This window comes from Monodon monoceros, unplaced genomic scaffold (assembly GCF_005190385.1).
Source record: "Monodon monoceros isolate NGI ecotype Baffin Bay Population unplaced genomic scaffold, NGI_Narwhal_1 Super_Scaffold_21, whole genome shotgun sequence".
NCBI lineage: Eukaryota > Metazoa > Chordata > Mammalia > Artiodactyla > Monodontidae > Monodon > Monodon monoceros.
Window position 1 is genome coordinate 77221568 of NW_021703778.1, and position 27504 is coordinate 77249071.

The window sequence follows — 27504 nt, forward strand, 5'->3', positions numbered from 1 at the left end:
AGGCCACAGGCCTGGCTAGACTGGAGGCTCTCGAGGACAGGACCCAGGGCCTGTATCTCCGGGCCAGCGCATCTGCCATCCAGGAGGCCCATACACAGGTACCAACAGATGAAACGTGAGCACCTAAGGGAATGCAAGGATCAAATGGTGGTGACATTTGCCCTATAGGAGGGATTTTCTAACAGCATTGCTGTCTCACAGCAGCCAAGCAGCGGAGCAAGTTCCTGGCACTGGTGCTGTGCCTGGCCTAGGAGGGTGGACCAGGACACCACAGTGTCCTTGCTGGTGGCCTCTGTGCTAACCAGCTTCTGCCAGAGATCCCCAGACCCCCCGGCCCCCACTCCACTGCTGGACAGGCCTGACTCCTCTTGGAATAGTTCCTTGCCTAGTACCCCCATCTGACAACTCCGCAGACCCCTTCAGTCCGTCAGCACTCACCGAGCTGTGCCCCACCTCTGCCACCCTCTCTCCAGCCGACCTCTTCTCCCCTGACCTCAGGCACTGCCTCTTTGCTGTCGTACCCATATCTCTGTCTCAAGCACCAAGTCTCCAGGGCTCTAGGCCTGCCTGTCAATGCCCCCTAGACGTCTACACCAGGAACATCTATAGGAACCCCCAAACCCAAGCCCACCCGCTCAAGCCAGACTCAGTATCATCTCTCCTCCAACCTGCTCACCACCCAGTGAAGGCCCCACACGCACCCACCGCTGGGCAGAAACCTGAGAGTTGCTCTGACCCTCTCCCTCTTCCTGACCATGAATGAATGTTCCCTCCATTCGGCTCCATTACTTGTCCTTCAAGTCTGTCTCCCCCTCTTGCTTCTCTGTGCCATGCCACAAGACACATGGTCACCATCCTTTGCTGCCTCCCTTTGCTAGGTGCAGTCACAGTTAACCTAAACTGAGGTGCTCCATCCTCCTCCCTTGCCTGGATGCCTTCGATGGCTCCCCAGTGCCCCACCATCAAGACCCTGCCCTCTGGTGTGGCACTGAAGGTGCTGGGTGACCTTGCCCCTGCCCCGCCAGGCTTTCCTGTTCACTCCTTTGAACACCCCACGTGCCAGCCTCACCAGACCCTGGGCACCTAACAGGTCCCCATTCTGGCCTTCGCTCAGGCTGGGCCTTCTGCCCAGCAAGCTCTTCTTTCCTTTTTGCCTGTGAAATGCCCTCATGCCCCTTCAGGGAAGAAGTCCTCCCCCACCCTTCCCCATAGCTCCTTCTCCGCATCTGGGGTGCAAAGAGACTCAACCGTGGCTTGGGGACTTGTGTGACTGTCACCTCTCTCTGTTAACACTGTGAGCCTCAAAGGGACAAGACTGGTGACGGGAGATGGCAAGATAGGAGGGAGGGGCCCAACAGGGCAGGAGGGGTGCCACATTCCCTGGCTGACCCAGCAGCGAGGGGCTGCACCTGGGAGCTTGCCCCAGCTTTGCCCCCCACTTGTCTTACCTCCAAGCTTCTTTCAGTCCTTCTCTGCCCTGCAGGGCCCCGGTGCCTGCAGCCGGGGGTGGGGTGAGGCTGGACACCATGGCTGGGGCGGAGTGGGGCACTGCCCCAGCCAGGGAGAGTTTTTCTGGGCCTGTGGTGACAGTTTGGTGCTTGTTTTTAAAGAAAATAGAATCAGAACACCTATTTATAGCTGGAGGCCATAGCCACAGACAGGAGATGGATGGGGTTTGAGGCTGCGCAGGCTCCCGCTCAGGCAGGCGCTGGGGGTGGAGCCATTCCCAGGCCCCCTGCCCCCCTTTCTCAGCCCCCAAGGAAGTGCCTGTGGGATCCTGACATTCCCTGGGACAGGATGTAGCCTGCTCTTTGGGGCTGGGGAAGGAGGGGACTTGGGTGAGGAGGATGGAAATTTTCTCTCAGAATCGGCCCCTGGGGCCCAGAGTCCTTTGTGGGAATGGGCGGAGGTGAGGGTGTGTTACGTGTCTGCAAGGCACAGGAGGGAGGCAGAGAAGGACCTCTGGGGATGCGGGTGCCGCCTGCCAGCGCACTGGGTAAAGGAAAGAGAACAGGGCAGCCAGAGAGAGAGGCGCAGGGATGGGGAGAGAGAGATGGAGAGACAGCCTTGGTGAGGACACAGAGACAGGCAGGGGTCTGGGGAGAGAGATCTGCAGCCCAGCGGACGCCCTGAATAGAGGGGAGATAGAGGAAGCAAGGGGAGATCTGAAGTGGGGGGTTCCGTCCCACAGAAAGTCTTCACAGTGCTCTGGGCAGACTGGTCCGTTGGATCCAGGTGAGAAAGGGCAAGAATTAGGCATCTCTGTGGCCTGTACCCAAGAAGGCCAGGCCTTGCATACTTCTCCCACCCCCAGGACCTGGAGACCCTCTGCTCCCGGCAGTCTAATGCTGGGAGGCCCAGGTCCGTTTGGAGGCAAAGCAAAGCTGTGGGGGCAGAGCTGATGCACACGGGCTTTGTCACCAAGATCGTGGAAGGACTGTCCTGGACAGAGCGGGCAGGGCAGTTCCAGGACTGCTGGGGACAGGTCTGGGCTCTGACTTGCTAGGAGGTGAATTCCCCGGGCCTGGAGGAGTTACAGGCTGAGGCTATGGCCTGGGCTCACACCTGCTGCCAGCCTCTATTCAGACCCCTCCCCTCCCTTGGTTGTGCCGTTGGGGGCTGTGGGATGGCTACAGCCTGGGGCATGTGTCATGGAACTACAGCCACAACGGGTGACTCAGACAGTTAAAAAAAGGAGCAGCTTTGAGCAGTGACTCAACTGGCTCTGGAGGGGCTGGGTGGGGCTGGCTGGTACAAGATGGGGTGACTGGGTTTATTTTTGGTAGGGTGGGGCTGGGGCCGGGGTTGGGGGTGGAAGAGGGGAACTGGGGGTGGAGAGGAGCCGCTGCTCTCATCCCAGGAGAGCCCCAGGGCTCCGTGCCAACTTAGGAAAACGGTTTCTTGATGCCAGAGAGCTCTGGCAGGCTGGGCCGCCTCTCAGCCCTGTTCTGAGCCTAGCCTGCCTTGCTGTGTGGACCCAGATAAGCAGCCGGCTCTCTCTGGAGAGAAGCAGAGATCTTTGTCCTTTTCCCAAGAGGCTTGAGCTCAGAATTTTAGAGCTGACCTTGGAGAATGAAGATCCTACCCAGAGGCCCAGAGACGGACAGAGGTCTGCTCAAGGCCACACAGCAGGGCCAGGTATCCCAAGGGCTGCCATTACACATTTGGCTCGTGTCCCTACAATATCTCTTCTATCCCAGGGCTGTCAACAGTTGGAAGGATGGGCTCCCATTTGAGTACCTGCCCCTGGAGAGGCTCAGCTGGGCTCCAGATGAGTGTCCGGAAGCACATGGGCACCAGATGTCCAGAGACAGAGCCTCAGCCGGGGGCAGGAGCCTGGATTCTATTAGCACACATTCGGGGAGCTGACCAGTCTTTGCCCAATAGTCTGTTCAGAAGGTTACCTCTCTGGGGGTGAAAGCCGAGGATGCCCCCACACTGGGATCTTGACTTGGGGGCCCAGGCTTTTTATCCAGAGTGTCCCTCCAGTTGGCACTCCCCAAGGCTGCTCACCCCGCTCTGTAGCCATTTCCCAAGACTCACTTCCCCTCTCCTCCGCCAACTCTGATCTTACGCGTACATGGACTCAGGCGTCACCACTACCCCTGGTGGTCCAAGCAGCCCAGGAGAGACAGAATCCCTCAGTCCTTCATTCTGGGTCCTGCTCCTCATGATGTAGCCACGACTGCTTAATGAGTGGTGGTAATAGCCCCAGGGAGCTTCATGGGAGCCGCCTCACATCACCGGGCCCTGGCCTCCAGCCCCTACCTCCAGAGGGGCCCCTGAAGGGTGGGCAGAGAGCAGGGAAAAGACAGGCTTCTAGGCTCCCCATCCTATAAAAGGTCCGGAGACCTGCTCCTTCTCTCCGTCCCCACCCATCCGCTCTTGGGAGAGGGTCTGAGTTTCATTTGGTCATTCGTTCAACAGATGGATTGTGCTACGTCCTGGCTCAACCATCTCCATCCAAGGGACCGTTAGGCTTTGGGGTGGGGCTGCAAGGGGCTGTCCTGCTTCTCCTCACACAGGAGAGGTGTGTGGACCTCAGCCCAGTGAGTCATTCAGATGCAGGACCCATCCCCACCCCCCTTTCTGAAGGGTCCTGGGCTGGCGGGCAGAGGCTGGCTTGACAGGTCCCCTGGGAGCCTGCCTCCCCCTTTCCGTGTCACTTCGTCCCACACAGATCCTCTCCAATCCCCTGTTTTGGAAACTTTCTCAAAGATTCCTAAGCAGGAACCACCCCCCACCCGTCCCCCGCCACCATTGCTGGGCCTGCCCCACTCCAGAAGAAGATGGGAATAACAGGATAACAGCAACCTCAGGACCAGGCACCTACCGAGCATTTACTCCAGGCAAAGGGCTTTAATCCCCAACACACAAAGGAGGCAGGAATTATTTATCCCATTTCAGAGAGGAGAAAACTGAGGCTCAGAAAGGCCAGGTCACCGGTGTTGAGGCTGGAATTAAATTCTAAGCTCTCTAACACCATGTTCTTTACCACCATGAGCCTGGCCTCCGGTCTCCCCCAGCCCTGCAGAGGTTCCAGGAGCTGAGGACTCAGAGGAGGGAGAGGTGGGGCCTGAGTCAGGACTGAGGGGCGGGAGGGAAGCTTACTCTTAGCTGCTCCAAGACGCCCAAAAAGGGTGAATCGTTCCTGCCCTCACCACGGTGAGAAGTGTGTGTGTGTGTCTGTGTGTGTGTGTGTGTGTGTGTGTGTGTGTGTGTGTGTCTGGGCTGGAGGCCTGCCTGGCTGGCCTCCAGCTGTAGGAGAGCTGGACTTGCCCCAGTCACTGCACACAAGGGAAGGGGCAGGGAGGGCTGGCGTTGTGGGAATCAGCATCCTGGGCCCACTGATATTTATAGCTGAATGCGGGGGTGGGGGCTGCTCTTAGGTGGGAACGGAAGTTGGTCTCCTTTCCTCCAACCCCTCTCCATCTTCCCAGAGAGAAGGATGGCGCAGGCTAGAGGCCCCGGCATGGTGGTGGAGCTGGGGGCTGTGTCCTGAGTTGGGGGCTTCCCCCAGGCTTCTGGCTCCGGGGTGGACACTCTCTTTGCCAGGCCCTGAGCCAGGCTTCTGGGAACACTATGTGTGTGTGTGCGTTTGCAAGTGTGTGTCTGCACACACATGTACGTAAACCTACTGGGTGTCACGCTGATGGGGGTCACAGAACAGGGGCAGGGGCCAGATGAAGGTAGGGGGAGAAAGGCCTGTAATCTCACAGAGATGGAGGGCAGGGCCTCAGAAGGGGGGCAGACCAGGCTGTAGGCCTGAATAATCAATGGTTGGAAAAGCCTCCCAGGGGTGGTGATGCTGGAGCTGGACCTTGAAGGATGGAGAGAAGAAAAAAGAGCCGTTGCAAGAAACAGCTTGGGCAAAGGTGGAAGGGTGCCAGGGATTATGGATTATTATCTGATGGTCTAGTTCATCAGCCAGCCTGTGGGACACAGCATCACCTTGAATGTGGAGGCTGATCTACTGGGGGGAGAGAGGGCCCAGCCACAGCCATGGTGTCTTTGGGCCTGCAGGCAGGTGGCACCATGAGGCTGCTGTCTACCTGGATACTCAGGAGTGTCCCGTTTGGTTCCGAGAGGGACAGGAATGGGATGCTGGGGCAGGAGAGGCCAGGTCCCCAGGGCTGGCTGGGAGGAAGCTGGGACTACATTCTGCTCCCTGCCTTCAAGTCCCCAGACTTTGCTCCACCTGGGGAAGGACACCTTCCAGGGGCCATTGATATCAATCTTGATCTGTATTCTTTGAAAGCCAGGAAGTCCTTTCTTGTATGTGACCTGACTCTCCCCTGCTCTCAGTATGTTTTAACTCAAAGCAATTAATTGGTTTTCAAGCCTTTCTTTTAAGCCACAGAACACTTTATCAAAACTGTATCTTACGTAAAACACCGATCTGTAAACACATGTTCATGAGACTGCTATGCATGGATCGGGGTGGTGCCAGCATCCCGTATTCCCAGATATGGGAATGTAAAGCCCCGGAGCACCTTGGACACGGTCCAAAAACCCCTGGTTGGCTCAGTGATCTCTATGCCCCTTGTGGGCCCAGTCCTGGGTGCAGCAAGATAGTGGAGACCTCAGAGAAAAGTAGATGGGAGGTCTGCCCTCGGGGAGCTGCTGGTCCTGTGGGGAAGGCCACACCCAAACCAGGGTACAAGGACAAACAGCAGAGAGGTCTACCCCCTACCCTGCTAAGGATTTGCTGTGTGACTCTGAGAAAATAGCTGTCCCTCTCTGGGCCCTGGTTTCCCTATGAACCATGGGGGGCTGGCCTGGGCTGGGGAGTCTCTGCAGTGAGGTCTGGGAGGGGAGGCTGCCTTACTGACCCACCATGACACTTAAACCGCAAGAGACACACACACTGAAACGGTTTAGCATGAGCAGTGGCGGGAGGCCTGGCTAATGCACGTCAGAGCTGGCAGGGCTGGCTCTTCTGCAGGCAGGGAGCGGCATGGGCGTGGGCAGGAGCTGAGTGGGAGGAAGGAATGGTCAGCAGGAGAGGCACTGTCCAGAAGATGAGTGAGCCATGCCACCAAGCCACCTTGATGGCAGCCCCAGAGCCACTACCCTACATCTGAGACAGATGGGGCTTCATTTGCCACCCCAGCTGTCGGTGGACGAGTGGTGGGCTTCCTTGAAGAAGATCTGCTTATGCTGTGAGGAAGTGGGGAGGGTTTGGAAAGGTAGGGGTCACTTGCTGGAGGGGTCTGCAGAGATGGGAACAGAGATCTGGGGTCCTCAGGGACCTGTCTCTCTCCTGAGGACCTGTCTTTCTCCTCTGCTGGGGGGCCTGAGTCCACTGGTCGGTGGCTGCCCACCTGGCCTGATCCTGAAAGGCGGCTGTTGTTGGGGTGAGAACACCATGGCCTGTGTACCCAAAGAGGGACCTGAGGCCAGTCCTTCTCGTTCTCAGAGCCTCAGTTTCCTCATCTGTAAAATGGGGAATGTTTCTTGACTTATAGGGCTGCTGTGAAGCTGCAGGATAACATGGCTAGTGCCCCCCACAGGGTGTCTCGGGAGGTAGGAACTCTGTTGTAAGAGAGCTCCATCCTTTCCCCTGTCTGGAGTTACGGGCCCTCCTGAGAAGCAGAGAGCCAGGAGCCCCTACCCCAGGGAGAATCCAAGTACAAAACTGTTCATACAAATTCGGTTCATTCAAAAATTACTCATACACACTCAGTAATAATAGTAATACAGTATTTCTGAAACATACCCTAAGCCTGCACCTGGAGGAGGAGTCGTAACTCTGGAAGGCTCTACAGAACTGGACCCACGCTGGGTCAGGGGCATGTTGGAGGCAAAAGGGGAGCTGGATGGGGCCAGGAGTTGGCGGCAAGGCGGTAAAGGAGCGGAGGGACCTGGAAGGGAACAGGCTCAAGTCCCAGACCCAAAGGCCCCCTTGTTTATTTGCTCTTGGCACTGAATAGGAGCCCCAGCGCAGCTCAGCACCCCCTGCCCCCATCTTGTCCTCACCTCCTTGCCTGAAGGCCCCACCCAGCCCAGGTCTGCGAGTACCGCTGGTTGTGTGCACGGTTGAGCGGGCTCACATCTGTGTGCGCCAGTGAGTGTGTAGTCAGGGCTATTTCCAACTCCCCCTCCCCTGCCCACCCCCTCCTTGGCAGCATGCCCGGTTCCTCACACCCCACTCCCCTCTGGCCCTTACTCAGCCGCCTGGCCCACCTGGCGCAGCCCCCTCCTCGGGCCCCCCAGGCGGGCAGCACTGACAGGCTCTTGTCCTGGCTGGGCAGGCGGGTGGATGTTGGGAGCGGGGCTCAGTTACACTTGGTCTGGAACAGCTTTTTCAGAGTCCGGGGGTGGGTGGCGCTGGGCCTAGGGCCCTGGCCCCTGCCCTGCTCTAGAGGGCTGGGGCAGTGTACGTACACACACAGACACACACAAGGCTGAGAGGCTGTCTCCAGCACCACTCGTTCCCCCAGACCATCCTTAGAGGCAACAGAATCTACCCTGGTTCAATTCCTTGCACCTGAGGCTCCCCCGTCCCCACCCCAGCCCTGCTCTCTAAGACACCCCCATCGGTTCAGAGCCCTCACCCAGATTACACAGAAACCCTCTCTGCCAGCTACTCCCGCCTGAGTCCCACGTGAGCCCCTCACCCTCTGCCTTTCAAAGTCAGCTATGCCAGGCAGGGAGGAGGTGCGGGAGCCACCGGCACTGCATGCTCTGTGCTCACTTTGGCCTCCCAGTTTTGCTTGTGCTGTACCCCCTGGCTGGAAGCACATCCGCTCAAACCCAGTCTCGGCTCAGACCCAATCTCCCCAATGCCTGTGGCTCTGCTGGGCCTCCCACAGGGCTTAGAAGCGGCTGGACACGACACTTATCATCCACACTGGCACAGGGGTCAAGTCTAGCCGCCCACACAGGCGGGGAGCTCCCACAAAGTGCGACTAGGGGCTCTTGTTGGGCAGCTGGGCTTCTCTGTGGGTTACAGCACTTTGCTTCCTCCCTGGGTCCTCAGTTTCCTCGTCTGTACAATTGGAAGGTTGGCCCAGATGGTCTCCAAAGGTGCTTGACTCTCAGGTCCCATGACCTGGATGCCTGGAATGTTGATGAGTGCAGGGAAAGCATCCCAGTGTGCCTCACTCTGGTACCTGAGACTTGGGGGCCTTTGAGGCTATGGGTGTCCAGGAGGGGTGGGAGTGATACCTTCCTCGGTAGGGGCTGTCCCTATTGCAGAGACCAGGACGGGGGACAGAGGGGGACATGGCATGGAAACAGAGGTGGGCTCTTGGAGGGGAGCTCTGCCTGTGAGGGGGACAGGATACTAGCTCGCCCACCCCCTCACCGCTTCCAAATCCCTCCTAAGGGCCGGGGTCAGCTTGATGTTATAAAACCCCACTGGCACCATGTTGCTCTCCTCTCTAAAAGCTTCGCCGGCTCCCCACTGCCAATAGGGTATAGGCGGTGGACTGCATTTTGCCATCTCAGGTTTCTGTGCCCCAGCCCAATGGCTCTTCCTGGCTTGTGCTCAAAATATATATACCTTCCAGCCAGGCTGCTGGAACTCGTATCTCAACCTCCCTCTGCTCATACGCCCTCAGAGCCTTTGCTCGTCGAGCCCTCGCCTGGAGTTCTGACCCCCTTCCCATCCTCCAAGGCTTGGCTCAAGGATCACCCTCTGCCCCGCCCCAGCTTGCCTCTGAATTTCTCTTCACCATTCTCCTCATCTGGATCTTTGCAGACACGATCGGAATTGCTGTTTGAGTTTTAATTTGCTTTTCTGCCTCCTGAATGAGTCCAAGTCCAGCCTATGCATTTCTGTGCACTCCTGACTGCCCAGCACAACGTCTGCACATTGTTGATGCTGAGAAGGTATTTGAGAATGGCTCTCAGTTGAAGCCCAAGGAGGTGGGTACCGGAGTCCCTCCCTTGGCTGGAGGCTGGGCAAGCAGACCTCTCTAGTCAGCTCAGATGCCCCCTTCCTATCCCTCTAGAGGCCCAGCCCACAACCCAGGCCCTGAGACCTTGAAAGATGGGGTCCCTGGGGACAGGAACAGGGAGCCTGGGGATCCAGCTCTGACTCACTCCACTGGGGGGTCCTCCCCTGACTCATTTCCCTTTTGGGTGCCTTGTGATTACTGTCCATTCTAACTGGCTTCCCCATCTAATGGGGAGAGGGGTGTGGCCTAGGTCCCTGCTAAGGGAGACTCAGGCCCTTCTGCTCAAAGTTGTTCTTGGGAATGGTCCCGAAAGATGTAGGCTGAAGCACTGATTCATACATACATGGGTAGTAATGACTGATGGGTCCTGAGGCCACAGTTCTTATGGCATAACTAGACCATGCCTTAACTAAGGGAAGAATGCCATAATGGTGGGATTTCTGGCATTGCAATAGAGACGGTTACATCCTAGCACCTCTCAGACGGCAGTCTCTGCTGGAAGCAAGCACCAATGCCTGGGACGAGGAGGTGTGGCAGGGGGGTGCCCAGAGCTGTCTGAGGGGCACAGGATATCTGAGGGGCACCAGCCCTGCCTCTAGGAGGCTGAAGAGTGGGTGGTCCTGTCTGTCACCAACTAGGCCTTCTCAGTGAGGAGAGAGGACAGAGAAGACAGGAGTGGGAGGAGGAGGCCAGGAGGAAGGTGGTGGTGAAGAGGCCAGACAGAAAATGCACCCAGGAACAAGGGGAACAGGAGCAGAGCTGGGGCGCAGCTGGAGGAGGCCCCAGGAGGCTGGGGTGCTTGTGGGGCCCCACACAGGATGGGGTAGGGTGGCTTCCTCCCCATTTCACGCCTTGCGGCACTCCCCCTTCCTTGCCTGGGTGTCTGAGGTGGGGAACTCGCTTCTCACTGTCACTATGTGTCCTTTGGGCACCAACTCAGTCCTAGAAAGCCTGCTGGGAACAGGGAGCCCAGGCGGCACTGGGGTGTCTCCACTGGGTCTAGAGAACAATCCTGCACAGAGCCACACCCTAGGGAAGTGACCCTGGGGCCAACCTCAGATAACCAGGGCCCACATGACCCCCTAGATCGAGAGCCATGGCTGGGGGTCCTGCATCCCCTGGGGGTGGGGTGGTACTGCCAGAGACCCCAACCTGGGGTGGCAGAAGTGCAGTCCCCTCGTTTCCCAGTCTGGGGGCCACTTCTGGGTCCTCCTGTCCCTTTCCTCTACCTAAGAAACCCTCCACAGCTCTTGCCAGTCTAGGTCGGCGTCTCAGGCCCCTCACTCACCTGTGGATGCTGGTCCCGCCAACGTAGCGAAGGTCAGAGCCAGGGTCAGGGCGGGGGCTGAGGGCAGGAGCCGCGGGCTGGAGCGCATCGCGGCGGGCTGGGCAGCGGGACTGGCGAGGAGCGGAGTTCGGAGCCCTGAGCTTGGACGCCAGAGTCTCGAGTGGAGAGAACTGGCGCGGGCTGGGGCTCCGGGCGTCCCGCCGCCTACTTAACACGGGGGCGGGGCAGGCGCCGACCGGCGCGCGCGCTCCGGTTTCAGGCCGGGGCTGTCCTGTCTGCCCCCCACCCCTAGTCTTCTTAAAGGGCCCGTGCTGGGCTGCTCCTCCCCGTCAGGGGTCAGGGGACCCTTATAGCTTGATCAGTCCCAGGCTCCACCTTAGAGATTTGGGACAAAATCCCAGAGGAGCCCAGACCTCCTGGGCTCTGGCGCAAGGGCTCCCGGAGAGCTGCGCCGGGAGGAGATGTGAGCTGAGCTAGTCCCGTCACTTCTCTGCCCTCTGCCCTCTGCCCTCGCCTGGGTTGTGGCAGGGGCGTCCTCACGCCAGGCCTAGGAGGAAGGACAGATGCCCACTACCCCACAGACAGCTTTTGGGCTGCTTTGCCTCTGAAGTCTCTTCAGGACGCCATTTGGACAGAGAAGCACCAGCCTGAGGTTCTACCCCGCTCTGTGCCCACTGGCATTGCAACCTTGACAGGGCCTCAGTTTCCCAGTCTCTAAAGGAGAGATGTTCTAGAGTCTCCCACAAGGCAGGAGGGATTCTCAACTCCCTGGTATCATTTAGTTGCCTCTAACTAATCCTGCAAGGTGGGTGACAACACTCCTGCCCACACTTTATGGAGGAGGAAGCTGGTTCAGAGCTGGAAGTGGTTCTTGCAAGGCCGCCAGATGGAGAGTAGGTCCCTGGCCACATGGGACCAGAACCCCAGGCCGCCTGACTCCTGAATCTGGCTATTTCAGCTTCCTGGGCTGCCTCCTGGAAATCTGACCCTGGATTTAGCACCTACCTAACAGCTTCAGGCTGGGGTCCTGCTCCTCTTGGTTCCCTCCCAGGCAACAATATCAGCCTTGTCCCAAGCAGGAGAAAGGGCAATATTATCGCAGAGCGTCCAGCACCTAGAGGCTCTTCCTGCGCTCTGCCTAGCCCCAGCATCAGCGGTGCCTGGCTTCGGTTTCTCTGTCCAGTGAATGGGTGGAAGAGTACCCCTGGAGTGTTTCCCCCTCCTTTCCTCCATCAGAATCTCTCTGTCACACCTGCCTGCTTCAGCCCACCCCCAACCCCATCCCACCACTTGCTGTCTCCCCAGCTCCTCCCCTTGCCTGATGACAATCCTACCATGGGTACAGCCCTTCAGAGTTTGCAACAAAATTTTGCCCCGTTTTGCAATAGAAGAAACTGAAGCTGAGGAAGATTAAGGGACTTGAGCAAGTCTACACAGCTGCAAAGAGGTGGAGCCAGGTCTTTGACCCCAAGCCCAGGGCTCTTACCACCACAGCACAGTGGTAACCAGGGCTCTGGGTTCAAATCCCAGCTCTCCTGCTTAGCTGTCCAACCTTGAGCAAGTCACTTCACTTCTCTGTAGTTCAGTTTCCTCATCTGTAAAATTGGCTTTGTGAGGATTAAATGCTTTTTTAAAAAAATAAATTTATTTATTTAGTTTTGGCCGCATTGGGTCTTTGTTGCTGTGTGTGGGCTTTCTCTAGTTGTGGCGAGCGGGGGCTACTCTTTTGTTGCGGTGCATGGGCTTCTCACTGCGGTGGCTTTTCTTTGTTGCGGAGCACGGGCTCTAAGCATGCAGGCTTCGGTAGTTGTGGCATGTGGGCTCAGTAGTTGTGGCTCGCAGGCTCTAGAGCTCAGGCTCAGTAGTTGTGGCTCACGGGCTTCGTTGGTCCGCGGTATGTGGGATCTTCCTGGACATGGGCTCGAACCCGTGTCCCCTGCATTGACAGGCGGATTCTTAACCACTGCGCCACCAGGGAAGTCCCAGGATTAAATCCTTTAACGTACCTCGAGTGCCCAGCCCGAGGTATACAGCAGGTGCTCAACATATGCTTGTCTTTTTTCCTCCTTGCCCTGTAGTCCTGCTGCACATCCTCCACGTGTCTCAAAGTTTGCATTTAGCTTCCAGAGGCAGCTGCATACAGTAGGTACTCAATAAATGCATGCTGGGGTTGAGTAAGAAGCCAGTTGCTGCCGTTCTGTGGGGATTTTGGCAAATGCAACAACTCCCATCCGGTTCACCCTAGGAAGCCTGGGTCGGGGCTGTGCTCAGCTGGCCTCGGTGGCAATAAAGCCATTGATTCTGCACTTGTCCCTTGTTTTTCCTTCTCCCCAGGTCAGCAAGGCACCTGGTCCTTGTTAAGGGCTAATTACTGGCGAAGTGTGGGCCCAGAGTTGCGGAGGCTGCTGAGAAGACAACATTTGGAGGAAAAGAGATTTCTTTTTAGAAATGAAAAAAGAAAGGAGGAGAAGACTTTTGCTTATGAATCAAAAATGTGGGTGGAGCTTTCTACCCACCCCATCTGCCCATCCTTCCCCCTCCCCATCTTCTCCCATGTCCTCCCCTGATCCCCACCCACACAGATTTACCCACCGCTACCAGGAGTCATTGGTCTGTCTGTGGAGCCTCCAGACGGAATTCCTGCCCACAGCTGAGATTCAGGTCAGGATTAGCTTGCAGCCTCCCCCTGCCTGGTTGCTAACTGGGGAGAGAAACACAGGCCTGGAAAAATAATGGCAACCAGCACGGCAGTAATAGCCCACACTGGCTTCTCTGCTGGGGCTTCTCAGTTTACAAAACATTGACCTGGTTTTTTGACAGCCCTGGGGAGTGTGTGTGTTGGGGGACATTGTTCCCTTTTCACTGATGAGAAAACTGCAGCTCTAGTGGAGAAGGGATGCTGGGGCACCGGCGCACATAGGCCTGGCCTTTGTTCAGCCTATAGCCTAGAACTTGACCTCCCGACTGGTGCTGAGCAGCCTCATGCCAGGAAAACTGGCAGAAAGTTGAGGCCTCCTGTTGCCTGGGAACTGACCCCTGACTTCCTCTTACTGTCTCAGAGCAAAGGCTGTTAGACCAGGCAGTGCCTGCTCCTCAACTGTCCTCTCCCCAGCCTCCTCGGCATGCCCCCGCTGAAGCCCCCACCAAATCCCCATCCTGAGTAGAGCCCACCAGGGCCTCTCTAGCATCCTCAGGCCTTCTTCCTCTGCCTTCTGATTTCCTCAAGCCTGACTTTCTCTGGCTTGTGTGGCCGGGTGTCCCTGGTTACCATCCCCAACTGCCCTTGCCTCTGTGGCCGTAGCTCACCTTCCTCCAGGAAGCCCTCGCAGCCTTCCTTCTCACCACTGACCTCCCTTTCCATGGACTCCCTCGAGTACTGATCTCTGTATTCTCCCAGTGCCCCCCAGGGCACATGTAGTTGAGTCAATGCCTCCTGGCCCCCTGGACAGATTTCTTCCCAGCAAATCACTGGACACGGTACCTGGGATAGGGGAGAGGAAGACTCAGAACACACTTGAAGAAGGATGCCCACACCCCAGGGATGAAGGAGGATTCAAATTTTTCTGAAGCTACAGTGACCTGTGGTGTGTACTGCCTCAGTTTCCCCACGTGATCGGCCTCTGGGAGAACAGACAACTGCCGCTTCTCTGCTGGCGGAGTTCAGCCAGGCGCGCTGGCCAGGCCCCCCGGTCATTCTTATCCTCATGCCTCTTGGACGAAGAGTACCTGCTCTGGCAGCGGCCGTGGCTCAGTCCTGCCCTTGGCCAGGGCCTGGCATCTGAATGCCTCTGTGTTTTGCACCCTGACCGCCTGGGCCCCACCCAGGGAGCTTGTGGCCAAAGCCAGCTTGCTGGTAAATGGCTGGTGCTTGTGTCCTAGATGGGACAGTGCCTCAGCTCGCGCTATGTCCTAACCTCAGGGAAGTGGCCTTCTGCCATGAAGCATGTAGCACTCAGGCCACTACTGTGCAAGGGGACATGGGCTTTTTGGCCCCGATTCCGTGGCCCTGTAGTCACATGACCAGGAGCTCCACGGTGGTGGGCCCCAGGCCAGGGCCTATGCTAGGAGTGGTCTTGCTCCCACTCGTGGCTGGCGGCATCCGTGGGGCTCCTCCAAGTGCAGGCAGCCAGGATCAGGAGGGATGGGGGCAGCTCTTCCCAACAATTGCACAATTCAGGAGCTGAAATGTTATGTTTGCTGCCCTTGGGAGCTGGCTGTGGGCTGTGGTCGGGTGGCCGGTGGCAGGGCTTTCCCTGGCCAGGGGAAAGCTGTCTCGGGGAGACGGGGGCTGGGGGTGGTAGAGGACCCTCTCAGAGCCTCTGTTCCCGGGAATAGGAAGTCGTCTTGCACACCACGTCCACAAAGGCTGTGGCTTCAGTGGCTATGACCAGCTGGCCGCAGCTGACTCCTCCTGGGGTTGTGCTATTTCTAAATATTGGTTCATGCTGTTACCTCCGCTCTGCTCCACCAATGGACATTCAGCTGGCTGCAGAGAGAGCCTCTGGGAGGGGGAATGAATAGTCCTCGTTTGGAGGGAACATTTGTGAACATACTTGCTCAGGGTCTAACGTGGGACAGGTACTTTGGGGGCTGGGGTGGGGCTCCCAAAAGGAGGGTTAGAAATACCTGCTCAGAACTGGGAATGAGGCTTCAGTGGGCTTTAGGAGACATGGGTCTGAGCTGGCGACTGGGCAGGGCAGTGAAAAGAATGTGGGGTTAGGAGCCAGAAGCCCGGTTCCGCCAAGCCTTTTCTGTGTGGCCTCAGGCAAGTTTCTTCACCTCTAGGCACCTTTTCCCTCATTTGTAAACAGTAGAACCGCCATGGTGCTTGGGTGATGCCTTCCAACAGAGGTGCTGGGGCTTTATAAACTATGAAGGGCAGTGCCTGGTGGTTATGATGAGGGCACCTGCTGAGGCCAGGGTTGCGTTCTCTGCACGTCTTCCAGGAATCCTTTGAAGGGGAGGCAAGATTGACGACCAAGAGGCAGCTGGAGCAAGCTGGCAGGGCTGTCTTCAGCCACTTCACCCAAGAACATACAGCTTGAATTTCAGCTCCTATTGGCCCCATTGGCTAGGTGTCCTTGTATAGTGACAAACCTGTGGTAGCCAGCCTCCAAGATGGCCGTCAATGGTCCTCACCTTTGGGCATTCACAACCTTGTGGAGTCACCGCCCACACATTGAATAAGGCTAATCCCAATGGCCAATAGGGCATTGCAGAAATGAAGGAGTATGATTTCCAAGGTCAGGTCACAAGAGACATGGCGGCCTCTGCCTTGCTCTGGGGGAAGCCAGCCACCATGGCCTGAGGACAGTTAAGCAGCCTGTGGAAGGCCCCTGTGGAGAGGAACCGAGACCTTTTGTCAATGATCAGCACCAGCCCACCATTCACATGAGTGAGCCGTCTAGGAAGTGGATGTGCCAGTCCCAGTCACACTTTCAGATGACTGCAGCTCCTACTGACATCTTGATGGCTACTTCTGGAGAGACCTGGAGCCAGATCCATCCAACTAAGCCACTTCTAAACTCCTGGCCCCTAAACTCTTGAAACTGTGTGTGATAATAAATGTGTATTGCTATTTTAAGCTCTTAGGCTTTGAGGATGATTTGTTACACAGCAAGAGATAACTGAAACAGACCTCCACGAATGTAAATTGCAGTCCAGTCAGCCAGACTGGGTCTGTGTCTGGGTTCAGAAAGTAAGACTCTGTTCCCATGAGGAGGAATGATGTTTTCCTTGATCAATCAATGGATCAACTCATTTATTCATTCCACAAACCTTTCTTAAGCACTTACCATATGTCAGGGCACTATGCTGGGGGCTGGAGACACAAGGGTAAGTGACAGAGCCCTGCCTTTGGGAGCTCACAGGCTCCCCAAATGACTTGGTGATTGTTGGATGTGGGGAGTAAGGACAAGGGAGGTGTCCAGGACAAGCCCAGATTTCTGGCTTGGATAGGTGGCAACATCATTCGTTGAGATAAATGGGGGACAGGGAGCATCTCATGAGGAAAGCTCTGGGCTTATTGACTTTTAGATGTTTGTGAGAATCTCGAGTGACACTGTGCAGGCTGTCAGATATGGGAGTCTAAACTCCTAAGAAGATCTGAGCCAGAGACATATATATTCGGGAATTGTTGGGGTACAGATAATGGGATTGAAGCAACAAGTGGGGATACTTCCCAGTGAGAGGAGGGTGGTGAAATGGGAGAGGAAGGCCCAGGACTGAACTTTTTTTTTTAAATTTAATAATTATTTATTATTTATGGTTATAGGAAACAAATTTTAAACAAATTTGCATACATGTTTTGTTGCTGTGATATATGAGAGAGTGATCAATAAAAGACTGCAGGACTGAACTTTGAGACACCAACATTTTTTTTCTTCAAAAATTTTTATTTTAGCATAGTTTCAGACCTAGAGAAAAGTAGCAAGGCCATTACAAATATTTTTCACATACTCTTCACCTAGATGTCCCAATGGTAATGTTTTATCACCTTTAAATTCTTTTCTACGTATATACATATTTTTTGCCTGTAAGAATTTTTTGAGAGTAAGTTGCAGATATAATGCTCCTTTATCCTTAAATACTTCAATATGTATTTTCTGAGAGCAAGGACCTTCTCTTTCAGAACCCAGATCAGGAAACTAACATTGGTACGATAGTTTTAACTAGCTACAGGTTTTTTTCTGGCTTTGCCAATTTCCCCAGTAATATCCTTGATAGCAAAAGAAACTCCTGTCTCCTACATTGCATTTGAATAGAAACTACATTGAGTTTCTATTAACCTGGAAAAGTTCTTCAGTGTTTCTTTGTCTTTCATGATATTGCCGTTTTTGGCAAGTACAGACCTATTTTATTTTGGAACATGAATCTTGATTTGAGTTTATCTGGTTTCTTTGCAATTAGATTCAGGTTATGTACCCTTGGTGGGAACACCCCAGAAGTGATCCTGTGTCCTTCTCAGTGCATCCTCTCAGGAGGTACACAGCATCTATCTGTCCCATTGTTGATGATTTTTTTTTTCTTTTTATTCTCTCTTTATTTTGAACCAGTGTGGCTCTCTTTTTTTTTTTTTTTAAACATCTTTATTGGGGTATAATTGCTTTACAATGGTGTGTTAGTTTCTGCTTTATAACAAAGTGAATCAGTTATACATATACATATGCTCCCATATGTCCTCCCTCTTGCGTCTCCCTCCCTCCCACTCTCCCTATCCCACCCCTCCAGGCTGTCACAAAGCACCGAGCTAATATCCCTGTGCCTTGCGGCTGCTTCCCCCTAGCTATCTACCTTACTACGTTTGTTAGTGTGTATATGTCCATGACTCTCTCTCGCCCTGTCAAAGCTCACCCTTCCCCCTCCCCATATCCTCAAGTCCGTTCTCCAGTAGGTCTGCGTCTTTATTCCTGTCTTACCCCTAGGTTCTTCATGACATTTTTTTTTCCCTTAAATTCCATATATATGTGTTAGCATACGGTATTTGTCTTTTTCTTTCTGACTTACTTCACTCTGTATGACAGACTCTAGGTCTATCCATCTCATTACAAATAGCTCAATTTCATTTCTTTTTAAGGCTGAGTAATATTCCATTGTATATATGTGTTGAACCAGTGTGGCTCTCTTTTTTTAATGTACAAAGAACTCTTTTTAAAAAATTAATTAATTAATTAATTTTTGGCTGTGTTGGGTCTTTGTTGCTGTGTGCAGGCTTTTTCTAGTTGCATCGAGTGGAGGCTACTCTTCATTGTGGTGTGCAGGCTTCTCATTGTGGTGGCTTCTCTTATTGTGGAGCATGGGCTCTAGGCGTGCGGGCTTCAGTAGTTGTGGCACGTGGGCTCAGTAGTTGTGGTGCATGGGCTTAGTTGCTCCATGGCATGTGGGATCTTCGTGGACCAGGGCTTGAACCCGTGTCCCCTGAATTGCCAGGCGGATTCTTAACCACTGTGCCACCAGGGAAGTCCCAATAATGTTAACCTACATCCCTTGGTTGGGGTGGTGCCTGCCAAGATTCTCCCTGTAAAGTTACTGTTTTTCCCTTTGCAATTAATGAGCATATGCCAACACTGAAAGGTCAGGCTGAGGAAGAAGAGCCAGGAAGAAAGCTTGTGAAGGGGCAATGGGAACATGGGAGGAAGACCAGAACATCTTGGAACCAGGAAGAGGTCCTGCAAAAAGGAGGCAGTGGCCGGTCATTGTGGCCCAGTGCTGCTGAAAAGCTGGTCCAGTGAGGGTGAGAGGTGGCTACTGGCAGCATCTTCCACATGCAGGTCACAGTTTAGGTGCAGCGATGGGCTTGAAGCCAGCCTGCAGGGAGTCAGAATGTGAAAGGGAGGTGAGAATGAGACTGTAGGAAAAATGCCTCTTTGGGGAAGTTTGTCTGTGGACTGGGAAGAGGTGTGCGTGGCCAGGAAGATGGTTCTTATTTTTTAAATTTAAAAAACATTTAAATTATTTTTTTCGATAGCAGTAATTTAAAAAAATTTTTTAATTGAAGTATAGTTGAGTTACAATGTTGTACCAATCTCTGCTGTAAAGCAAAGTGACTCAGTTATACATATGTATACATTCTTTTTTTAAATATTCTGTTCCACTATGATTTATCCCAGGATATTGAATATAGTTTCCTGTGTTAGATGGTTCTTAATAGATGGAAGGGATGCAGAGTACGTAGAACATGATAACAAGGAGCCAGATGAGGCTCCTTTAAAGAAAGGAGAAGGTGACAATGGACAGTGAAATGTTCTTGAGACACAGAGGAGATGGGAGGAGGTCTTGGTGGGTCCTCCTAAGCCCCAGGAGGGAAGTGGGAGCAGGTGACAGCAGATGGAAGCTGCTGGTTTTGACAGCGCAGTATGGAGGGTTTGAGTCCAAGGCCAGTCTGATGTCCTCTGGCCTTGGTGAGCAGGAGGTAGAGCAGGAGGTAGAGCAGGAGGTAGAGCAGGGGCTGCAGGGAGGGCCAGGCACACAGAGGGGAATAAGCCATGTCTGAAAGATCTCTGGGGAGAGGGAGAGAGCAAGCTGACCAGCGCGGACATGGGCAACTGGGCGGCATGGACAAAAGTCCAGGGTCTGGGGGTCATGGGTCTACCCCCAGCAGCTTTTAGCTGCGTGGTGCAGGAGGGCAAGGCAGACACGGTGACTCAGGGCTGGAATTTACCAGCAAAGAAGTGGGACAAGGAGGGCAGTCTGAAGGATGCGGAGGAGGTGCAGGGTCACCGATGGGACCTCAGTGATAGCAGGCAATCTGTACAGGGCCAGAAATGGAAGGACAGGGAATGGTGCTCCTGGGAGGAGGGTGAGAAGCCCAGGATGTGCTGGGGAGGGTGGCTGAGAGGGAGTGGAGCAGAGGCATTTGGAGATGAGGAGGTCTGGGACCTGGGAGGCCAAGGGATGGTGGGTGGTCCCTGGGGAGGCCTAAGTCACCGGGGTAATAGCAGGAGTTGGGGGCTGGGGAAGCAGACCATGAGTCAGGGCCACCAGGTCAACACGTCAAGACAGATGGCGCCCCTGAGAGATGAAGTGGGGCACCCTGGATGCTGGAGTCTTGGGGAGACGTGGTCTTGTCAGGGAGGAGACACTGCCTGGGTGGATACCAAGGAAACCAGGGACTTGCTCCACCTTGGGCTCTGAGAGACAGAGCAGCAGTGTTGAAGCTACCCAAAGGCTGTCTCCAGAGGTGAGCTAAGTCTCTGTTAAAGTTGGAGGGAAGGGAGCCTTTGGAGCAGAAGTGGGGTGGCTTGTGACATTCCGGGGTGTAGAGTGGCTTGGTTTCCCTAAGAGAGCCAGGCACAAGGATGGCAGACAGGAACAGTGTTCGTGTGGGTGTTAGGAAGGCTCCCTGGGTCTGAAATACGTGTAGATCACCACCTTCCCCCCAGCCCAGCCCAGCCCCACATCTGGCCCCTATCAGCATGAGGGGACCATCAGGGCTTGGGCCCAGCAGGCCTGCAGCTTCCTCCAGGAAAAGCTGACAGTGACGGAGGTGAGGAAGAGGCACTGCCTGTGGCCCGAGACCAGCTGAGGCTGGGCCAATCCCAGCCTTGCCCAGCCCTCTGTCTCCAGAAATCAGAGGCTTGGCTGCCCCACGGGTTATGAGAGAGGCACAGGAAAGATCTGCTGCCGCTGGTGGAGGGGGGAGCCCTGCCTTCTGTTCCAAGCCTTTCAGCCCCACAAGGGGTTTCTGGAGCACCCAGCACACCCGGCTGGTCTGCTCTGAGTCCTCATTGCGCCTGTTGGTTGGAATGAGTTCAGAGCATGGTTTGGTTTCCATTAGATCAGAGGCTAGGATCTAAAGAGAGCTCTGGGGTTTGTGTTCTGGTTCTGTCTCTGCTACTAATGTAATGGGAAACTTTGGGCAAGTCTTTGCCCCTTTCTTGTCTTCAGTTTCCTTATCTGTGTACCGGGGCTGTGACAGACACTCTCTCTAAAGCCAGCGGTCATCTGTTCCCCGAGATGGAAACCCCTCTAGATCAAACCCTCAGTCTGAGCTATGAACTGCTAGGTGCAAGCAGGCCCCAGGGCCCCTGAGCCTCTGGGTTTTTTCAGGGTGAAGGAGTGTCTAGCATTTCCTCAGCCCTGGGGCTCATCCATCAATCATATGGTAGCTGGGTATATTCCCTATCCCTCAATGTTTTCTCTCACACTTCCGCCCCCACAGGGGGTGTTCTTGACCGCAGGCACAGGAAGTAGCTTCTTGAGGCCTCAGCACCACCCTCCCTCCTCCTTTATTTGCTCCCCAGTGCCTACCTGAAATGCCAGCAGCAGGCAAGTATTCCTCGAGCTAGATGTGGATCCCTAAAGACACTGTGGAATAGGAGTCTGGGAAGCTATCAGACAGTCACATCTTAGTGTGAAATAATTGGCTTGATACTTTCCCAAGAAAAAACTATCCCAAGACTGTGATAGAAGGGAGGGCATGTCCAGAGCCTGGGAGATAGGTGGGAGGGACAGGGAACAGAGGACCACCCCAGGGGGCTGTGCAGGTGGCAAGAACCCTTCACCCATGACCCGTTCGCTCTTTCAGAAACCTCAGGGCACCCACCAGGAGTGAAGAGCTGGATCTGTCACTCCACTTCTCCATTTTTCTTTCCTGCCCCAAGGTTCTGGGGACCCTCAGGCTACTTAGCCAGGTTGGGAACAGGGACAGGGGGGCCGAGTTCTCAGGGTTCCACAGCTGAGCTGCCAGCGTAGAATTTCTACGCTACAGTTCGGGCGCCACGGCAACTGGAGGAAATAAACAGTCTAAGTTCTGCAGTGATGTCATCCCCAGCTCCAGCCTGCCGAGCCCTGCAGCTGGCTGTACCCCAGACGGCCTCAGCTGCACAAGCAGGAGGACTGTCTTGCTTCCCAGCCTCCACACAGCCTCTAGCATCAGGGAGAGAAAGTGGAAAGAGGGGCTTGGGCAGGGGCCCCTGGAACAGGCCCCACCCAGGCCCAGCTCCTTTCCTGCTGCTTAGGGTCTCTCAGCTGCTGCTACTGCCCTCTGCTTGGCCCCAGACATGAAACTACCCAAGGGCGTCAGGAACCCTGTGTTCTATGGGCAGCAGCCAGAGAAGAAGGTGCAGGTGCCCTCAGGGCAGGAGATAAAGCAGACCCCTGTTGTCCTGGCAACAATTAAAGGTGAGACCTGGGCTTGGGCTCATTTGTCTCTCTGCAGAGCTGCTGAAGGTGTCCTAGCCTTCCAGTCCTGCCTCCTGCAAAGCCCTTGCAGACTCTCCTCAAAGCCACAGAAGATCAGCACTTCCAAGCTAAACTTTGCAGGCGGTATTAGCTGCTGGGAATTTTTTTGGGCGGGGGAGGGGGGAGGAGAGGTGGGAGGAAGGGGTTTGAAGTGAGGCCAGTTTTGGAAAAAGACTAGGGATTCTGTGGCATCTTTAGCCCAGCTCTAGCTTTCCTCACTTCCCTTGAATCTTACTCTCAACTGAAGGCAGACAAACTAATTCTTACTACATTGTTAATGACCGATGGTTGCTCTATGTGGGAGGTGGTTTAGTATGTGATTAAACGTTTAGGCTCTGTTGGCTGGTGTCTCAGAATTTTCACAATAACGGCTTGTGTGACTTTGGGTAAATTGATATTTCTAAGCCTCAATTTTCTCACCCGTAAGATGGGAAAAACAAGGGTATCTGTCTTACAGAATTGTCGAGAGGCTTAACTGAAATAACCCACAGAAAATGCTCAGCATAGTACTCGGCACAGAATAAGGTCTCAGTTACTTGTAACTCTTACTTTTCTGATTATGCATTGCCTGTCCAAGGGAAATCACATTTTATCTGGGAACCCTTTCCCCAAAGGAAGCACCTCAATGGTGGTCTTTGTCTCAGGGTGACATCAGTGAGAGCAAAGACCTCAGAGTTCTTAAGGCACACTGTATTTGGGGCTTCCCCTGCCTCTGATCTGGCGGGCCCAGGCTGAGGGCCACCCTGTCGGTGCTCACAGGTCCGGGGCCTGCTAAATACCTCCGGCCATCCTGCACGGGCTACGTAGACCATGACGTCTCCATGTTCCGGGAGCCGGCCTACACCCTACACACCCCACACTCGGAGAAGCGTGAGTGCTCACCACACCATCATCCCCGTGGGTGTAGGATTACTATTGTTGGATGTTTGGGGCTGTGGTGAGGGGTGAGGAGTCATGATCTGTAGCCAGAGGCCTGGGAACCCAGGCCTGTCCTGAGTGGGACACCCACGTGGCCTGCTGGTCCACAAGGAAGCCGGCAGGGGTGCGAGGTGACCCATCCCTCTTAAGGCAACTCTGGGCATTTCCCAACTGGACCTCCTGAGGGAGCTTCGAAGGGACCTGTTGCATCCAGCTGGAAGGGTCTCCCTTCTGTGTGGTCTTTGGCTGGGGCCCTTCCACTCTGGCTGCCATGGGTTCAACTGCCATAGCAGCTGGGCAGGAATAGCTGGTGAGTGGAGGGAAAGTGGTGGTGGGGGGTGGCCTCAAAGCTTCCCAGGTGGCTTAGAACCCCCTGGAAGGTGGGGAGCAGAGGGCCATCAAAGAGCTGGGGATGACAGCCAAGGCCAGTGAGAGGAGAAGGTGGGCAGGGGCATGTATCTGGGGGTCTGAGACCTCGGCCCCTCCCAGAGGTGACACACCCTCCTCAGCAGGGGAACCCCCTTTCCAGGGCTGGGTCCCTTCTTCATACTAACAGTAGCCACTATGCCTATTATTATCCCCTTGGCACCAATCCCCGGCGGGGTGGGGGCTGACCAAACTCCTGCGCAGCTGTTATTTTATCTGTTCCTCTGAACAAGTTCATGTGTTAAAAGCCCCATTTTACGGATGAGGAAATCAAGGCTCCCGAAACATTCAAGAGCCCGAGGAACTGGAAAGGAGCCTTCGATCCTTTTTGGGGGAGGGGGATCTTGCCTGGAGGCAGGCCAGACTCACCCTGGGGCGGCCTCTGGGGCTGACTGGGCCTTTCCTTGGCTGCCTTGTAGGGATCATGGACATATGCAGCCCTGGGCCTTGCTATTTCTTGGATCCTAAAATAACTCGGTTTGGAATGTCCAGCTGCCCTCAGGTTCCCATGGCAGAGCGCATCTCTAACCTGCGTAAGATGGGCCGGGAGAGGGAGGTCGGGGTTGGGAGGCTGGGGGATAGGGGTCCATGCTTGGGACAGGAGCAGGGGCAAAGGGGTGATGACTCCCTTCGCCAGGTGTGTCTGCAGATTTTGGCCTCTCCCTGCAATGTCATATCAAGACACTGATGTCACAGTGTCTGTGTCACAGTACTTAATGTCTTGAGGCCAACGTTATGCATGTATGTTGCAGGGTGATGTTATGATAAAAATATCAAAGGGCTCATGTCACGGTAGCAATATTGTCATGTTAATGAGTTCACGGACTGTAGTGATTTCAGGATGTTTTCTTGGTGCTGTCACAGGGACAATGACAGCCCAAGGGTGATGTTCTTATGATACCTGGGGTTTTTATATTATGAAAAGAGTGTCACAATCCTGATATCAGGATGGCCGAAGTCCCTCCCCACCTCCATCCCTTAGTCCCACACAGGGGCGGTGATATTCCTGCCCTATGCTAAGGTGGTTCTAGAGAAGTCATAACAGGCTAACCAAGACCTCAGCTCCTTCCCTAGACCCGTTAGTTGGACACCAGGAGATGTGGCCTGGCTCCTGCCCTGAGACCCCTCCCCTTCATTCATCCACTTTCAGGCCTGAGCCCCACCCTGGCCTCCTGCCATTACCACCTGGAGAAGACCCACCCGCCTGGGGAGCGCAGGGCTCCCAAGTACACCTTTGGCTACCGGTGCCCATACAGAGTGATGGACCCCAACCCGGGCCCCAACCAGTACCAGCTGCCACTCCTGCTGGGGCCCAACCTGCCCGCCAACAGAGCTGCTCCTTGCTACAGCCTGAGCCCCTTGCACAAGAACTGGTTCTACAAGGAGGATGTGGCAGGAGGCCCTGGACCTGCCATGCACGCCCGGCCTGAGCCGTCTGTCTACAAGAACCGCAGCCCCATGTACAGCATGGCCAGGCGCTTTGCCTACCCGCTGGACCACACACCTCGGCCCGGCCCCGGCTCCCATGACATCCAGCAGGTCACGGTGCACAAGTCCCGCATGCCCGCTTTCACCATGGGCATCAAGCACTCGCCCCACCTGTGCCCACTGGTTGTTGACATTCATGACTGAGGCCCCTCCTGGTGCACTCACCGCCCCCCGTCCCCAGAAGTTATGTTTCTATACCAAATCGAGCAACTTAGCAAGGTTTTAAGTAGCAGAGCTGATGCCTGCTGTGTCCAGCACATAGAAGGCATTAGATAAATATTTTCATTTATTCCTTCGTTTTGCAAACACTCACAGTGGCTTTCTTTGGGCCCTGATGAGGGGCTGGGGATACTGGCAGTGTAGTAGGAGTCCCTGTCTGGGGGATGTTCTGCTGTGGCTCACCAGATGTCCTCCAAGGAGCCCTGGGCAGAGGCGCCGGGGAGCTGAGTTCTAGGCCTACCTCTGCCACTAATGTGCTCTGTGGACTTGTGCAGCTCCCTCACCTCTCTGGGCCTCTGTGAGGGGGGACGGTGGACCTGGAGGATGTCCAAGTTCCCTCCAGCTTCCGAACTGTTTGATTCTGATCCCTGACGGTGGTCAGCCCCCAAGAGAGGAGCAGGGCAAGTGGAGCAGGAGGGAGGAGCCATTCTGGCTGGGCTGGGGGGACAGGGCAGTTTTCCTGCGGGAGGAACCCAAGAGGACAAGCAGAGACAGTGTGTAGGAGGGAGGGTATTCTTGGTGGAGGTATAGATGAGAGGGAAGGTGTGCAGGTGGGACCGAAGTGTACAGGGGCAGGGAACCGGGGGAGGCTCAGAGGGCAGGCGCCTGGGCTGTAGCTGGGCAGGAATAGCTGGTGAGTGGGGCTAGATAAGACGTGGTCTTTTCAGAATTCCTTGGGCAGTGAGAGAAAGTTGGACAAGATGGGCAGAGCCTGGAAGCTAGCGATCAGCCTAGGGAATAGGCAAAGCGCAGGGGGGCTGCTGGGAGGAGGGTCTGCATGTCACATGCTGTCTTTGGAGATTTGCCTGTGTGTCCCCAACCTCAACGGCCTAGCCGTCAGGGGCCCCGTGGAGGAGGAGAGGAAGAGACATGAACCAGCCAGGAGGGGGCAGTATCGCCTCACTCATGAGTACAGGCGGTTCCCGCAGCCCCTACCTCTTCTGGCTTCGCCGCCGCTTTTGGACAGACTGGTGCCAGCTCTCCTGCCGGTGTCTGGGGAGGCTGGGGTCTCAGGGTCTGGTAGTCATCTTTCCTTAATTCTTGGTATCCAGATTCCCTGTTCCGACTTGTCCCCAGCCCTAGGACCAGCCCCTCTCCCAGCTCCCCCGGTCACAGGAGATGTGGGGAGGAATTCCACACCTGCTCTGCAGCCTGCGGAAGTGGGGAAGGGAGGGCAGGAACTGTGGAGGGAGAGGGGCTTAGGGAAGGAGGAGTGGAGGCTGAATGTCCCCCAGGCCTGATGGCTCAGGCAGAAGCACGTCCTTCTGCAGCCACTCTCCCCAAAGCACAGGGAGGCAGGAGGAAAGGGCCACTAGGAACCAATGTCTGGTGGCTCATCATTGCGAATTTGAGCAATATTCAGGTTTTAATTGAAAATGAAAATGGTATTGAAGAACTAATTTCAGATAGAAAGGAGCAGAGAATATCTTTGGAATATCAAAAAGAAACAAACAACTGAATATTTAAAAAAGGGGCTTGTAGAAAACCCCACTGGGGTCATACCTGACTCTGGGCCTGAAATTTCCTCCCCCTCCCGCCCCAGCCCCCATGCCTGGGATATTGTGTCTGTCCTGTCCTCCCCACTTGTCCACAGGGCTGGTCTGGGCAGGCTCGAGAGACAGCAAGTGAGCTTGGGGACCCATCTGTCTTGCAGCAGATTGGAAAGATGTCATTTTGCTGACAATGCCATTTATCACGGCGGCTGCAAAAATTAGGGAAGCTTGGGCTGAAAATGTTGTGTAGGGGTGGAGGTTGGCAGGTGGCAGTGGCTGATGCTCTCTTGTGTCACCAGGTCAGGGAAGCTACAGGCCAACCGCTGAGTAGGGGTTTTCTGATTTAGCGTTCAGCCCATCCCAAGGCCCTCCATTAAAAAGAGAAGAAAACTGAGGCCCAGAGGCAGGGAAACAGCTTTGGCTCTATGACAAATTAATAGCCTGTCTCTAAATAAAAGTCCAGGCTCAGTTTGTGATCAGGGTTAGGGCTCAATCAATGTGTGACAGGGTCAGGGTTCAATGTGTGACAGGGTCAGGGTTCAATGTGTGACAGGGTCAGGGCTCAATGTGTGACAGGGTCAGGGTT

At 55.0% G+C, this 27504-nt stretch overlaps 2 protein-coding genes across 2 annotated transcripts in view; one reads left to right on the plus strand and one right to left on the minus strand.

The window, feature by feature from the left end:
- The window catches only part of CSPG4 (chondroitin sulfate proteoglycan 4), a 35727-nt gene extending 24844 nt beyond the window's left edge, over positions 1-10883 (minus strand). Inside the window, exon 1 of the mRNA XM_029238311.1 lies at positions 10693-10883. Within this exon, the coding sequence (XP_029094144.1) occupies positions 10693-10780 (88 nt within the window). The 5' untranslated portion in view covers positions 10781-10883. The remainder of the gene's footprint in view (positions 1-10692) is intronic.
- Positions 10884-22193: 11310 nt separating this feature from the next.
- Positions 22194-25492, plus strand: ODF3L1 (outer dense fiber of sperm tails 3 like 1). The gene is made up of 4 exons (XM_029239739.1): positions 22194-22314; positions 23134-23244; positions 24138-24251; positions 24869-25492. The coding sequence occupies exons 1-4, from the start codon at positions 22194-22196 to the stop codon at positions 25348-25350; spliced, it is 828 nt and encodes a 275-aa protein (XP_029095572.1). The 3' UTR covers positions 25351-25492.
- Positions 25493-27504: the final 2012 nt, after the last annotated feature.

Bases quoted from the DNA above. Each gene is read 5' to 3' on its own strand.
- ODF3L1 (XM_029239739.1), top strand. From the start codon at position 22,194: ATGAAACTACCCAAGGGCGTCAGGAACCCTGTGTTCTATGGGCAGCAG. The intron at 23,245-24,137 runs GTGAGTGCTCAC...GCTGCCTTGTAG, and splicing joins CACCCCACACTCGGAGAAGC to GGATCATGGACATATGCAGC. The intron at 24,252-24,868 runs GTAAGATGGGCC...ATCCACTTTCAG, and splicing joins AGAGCGCATCTCTAACCTGC to GCCTGAGCCCCACCCTGGCC.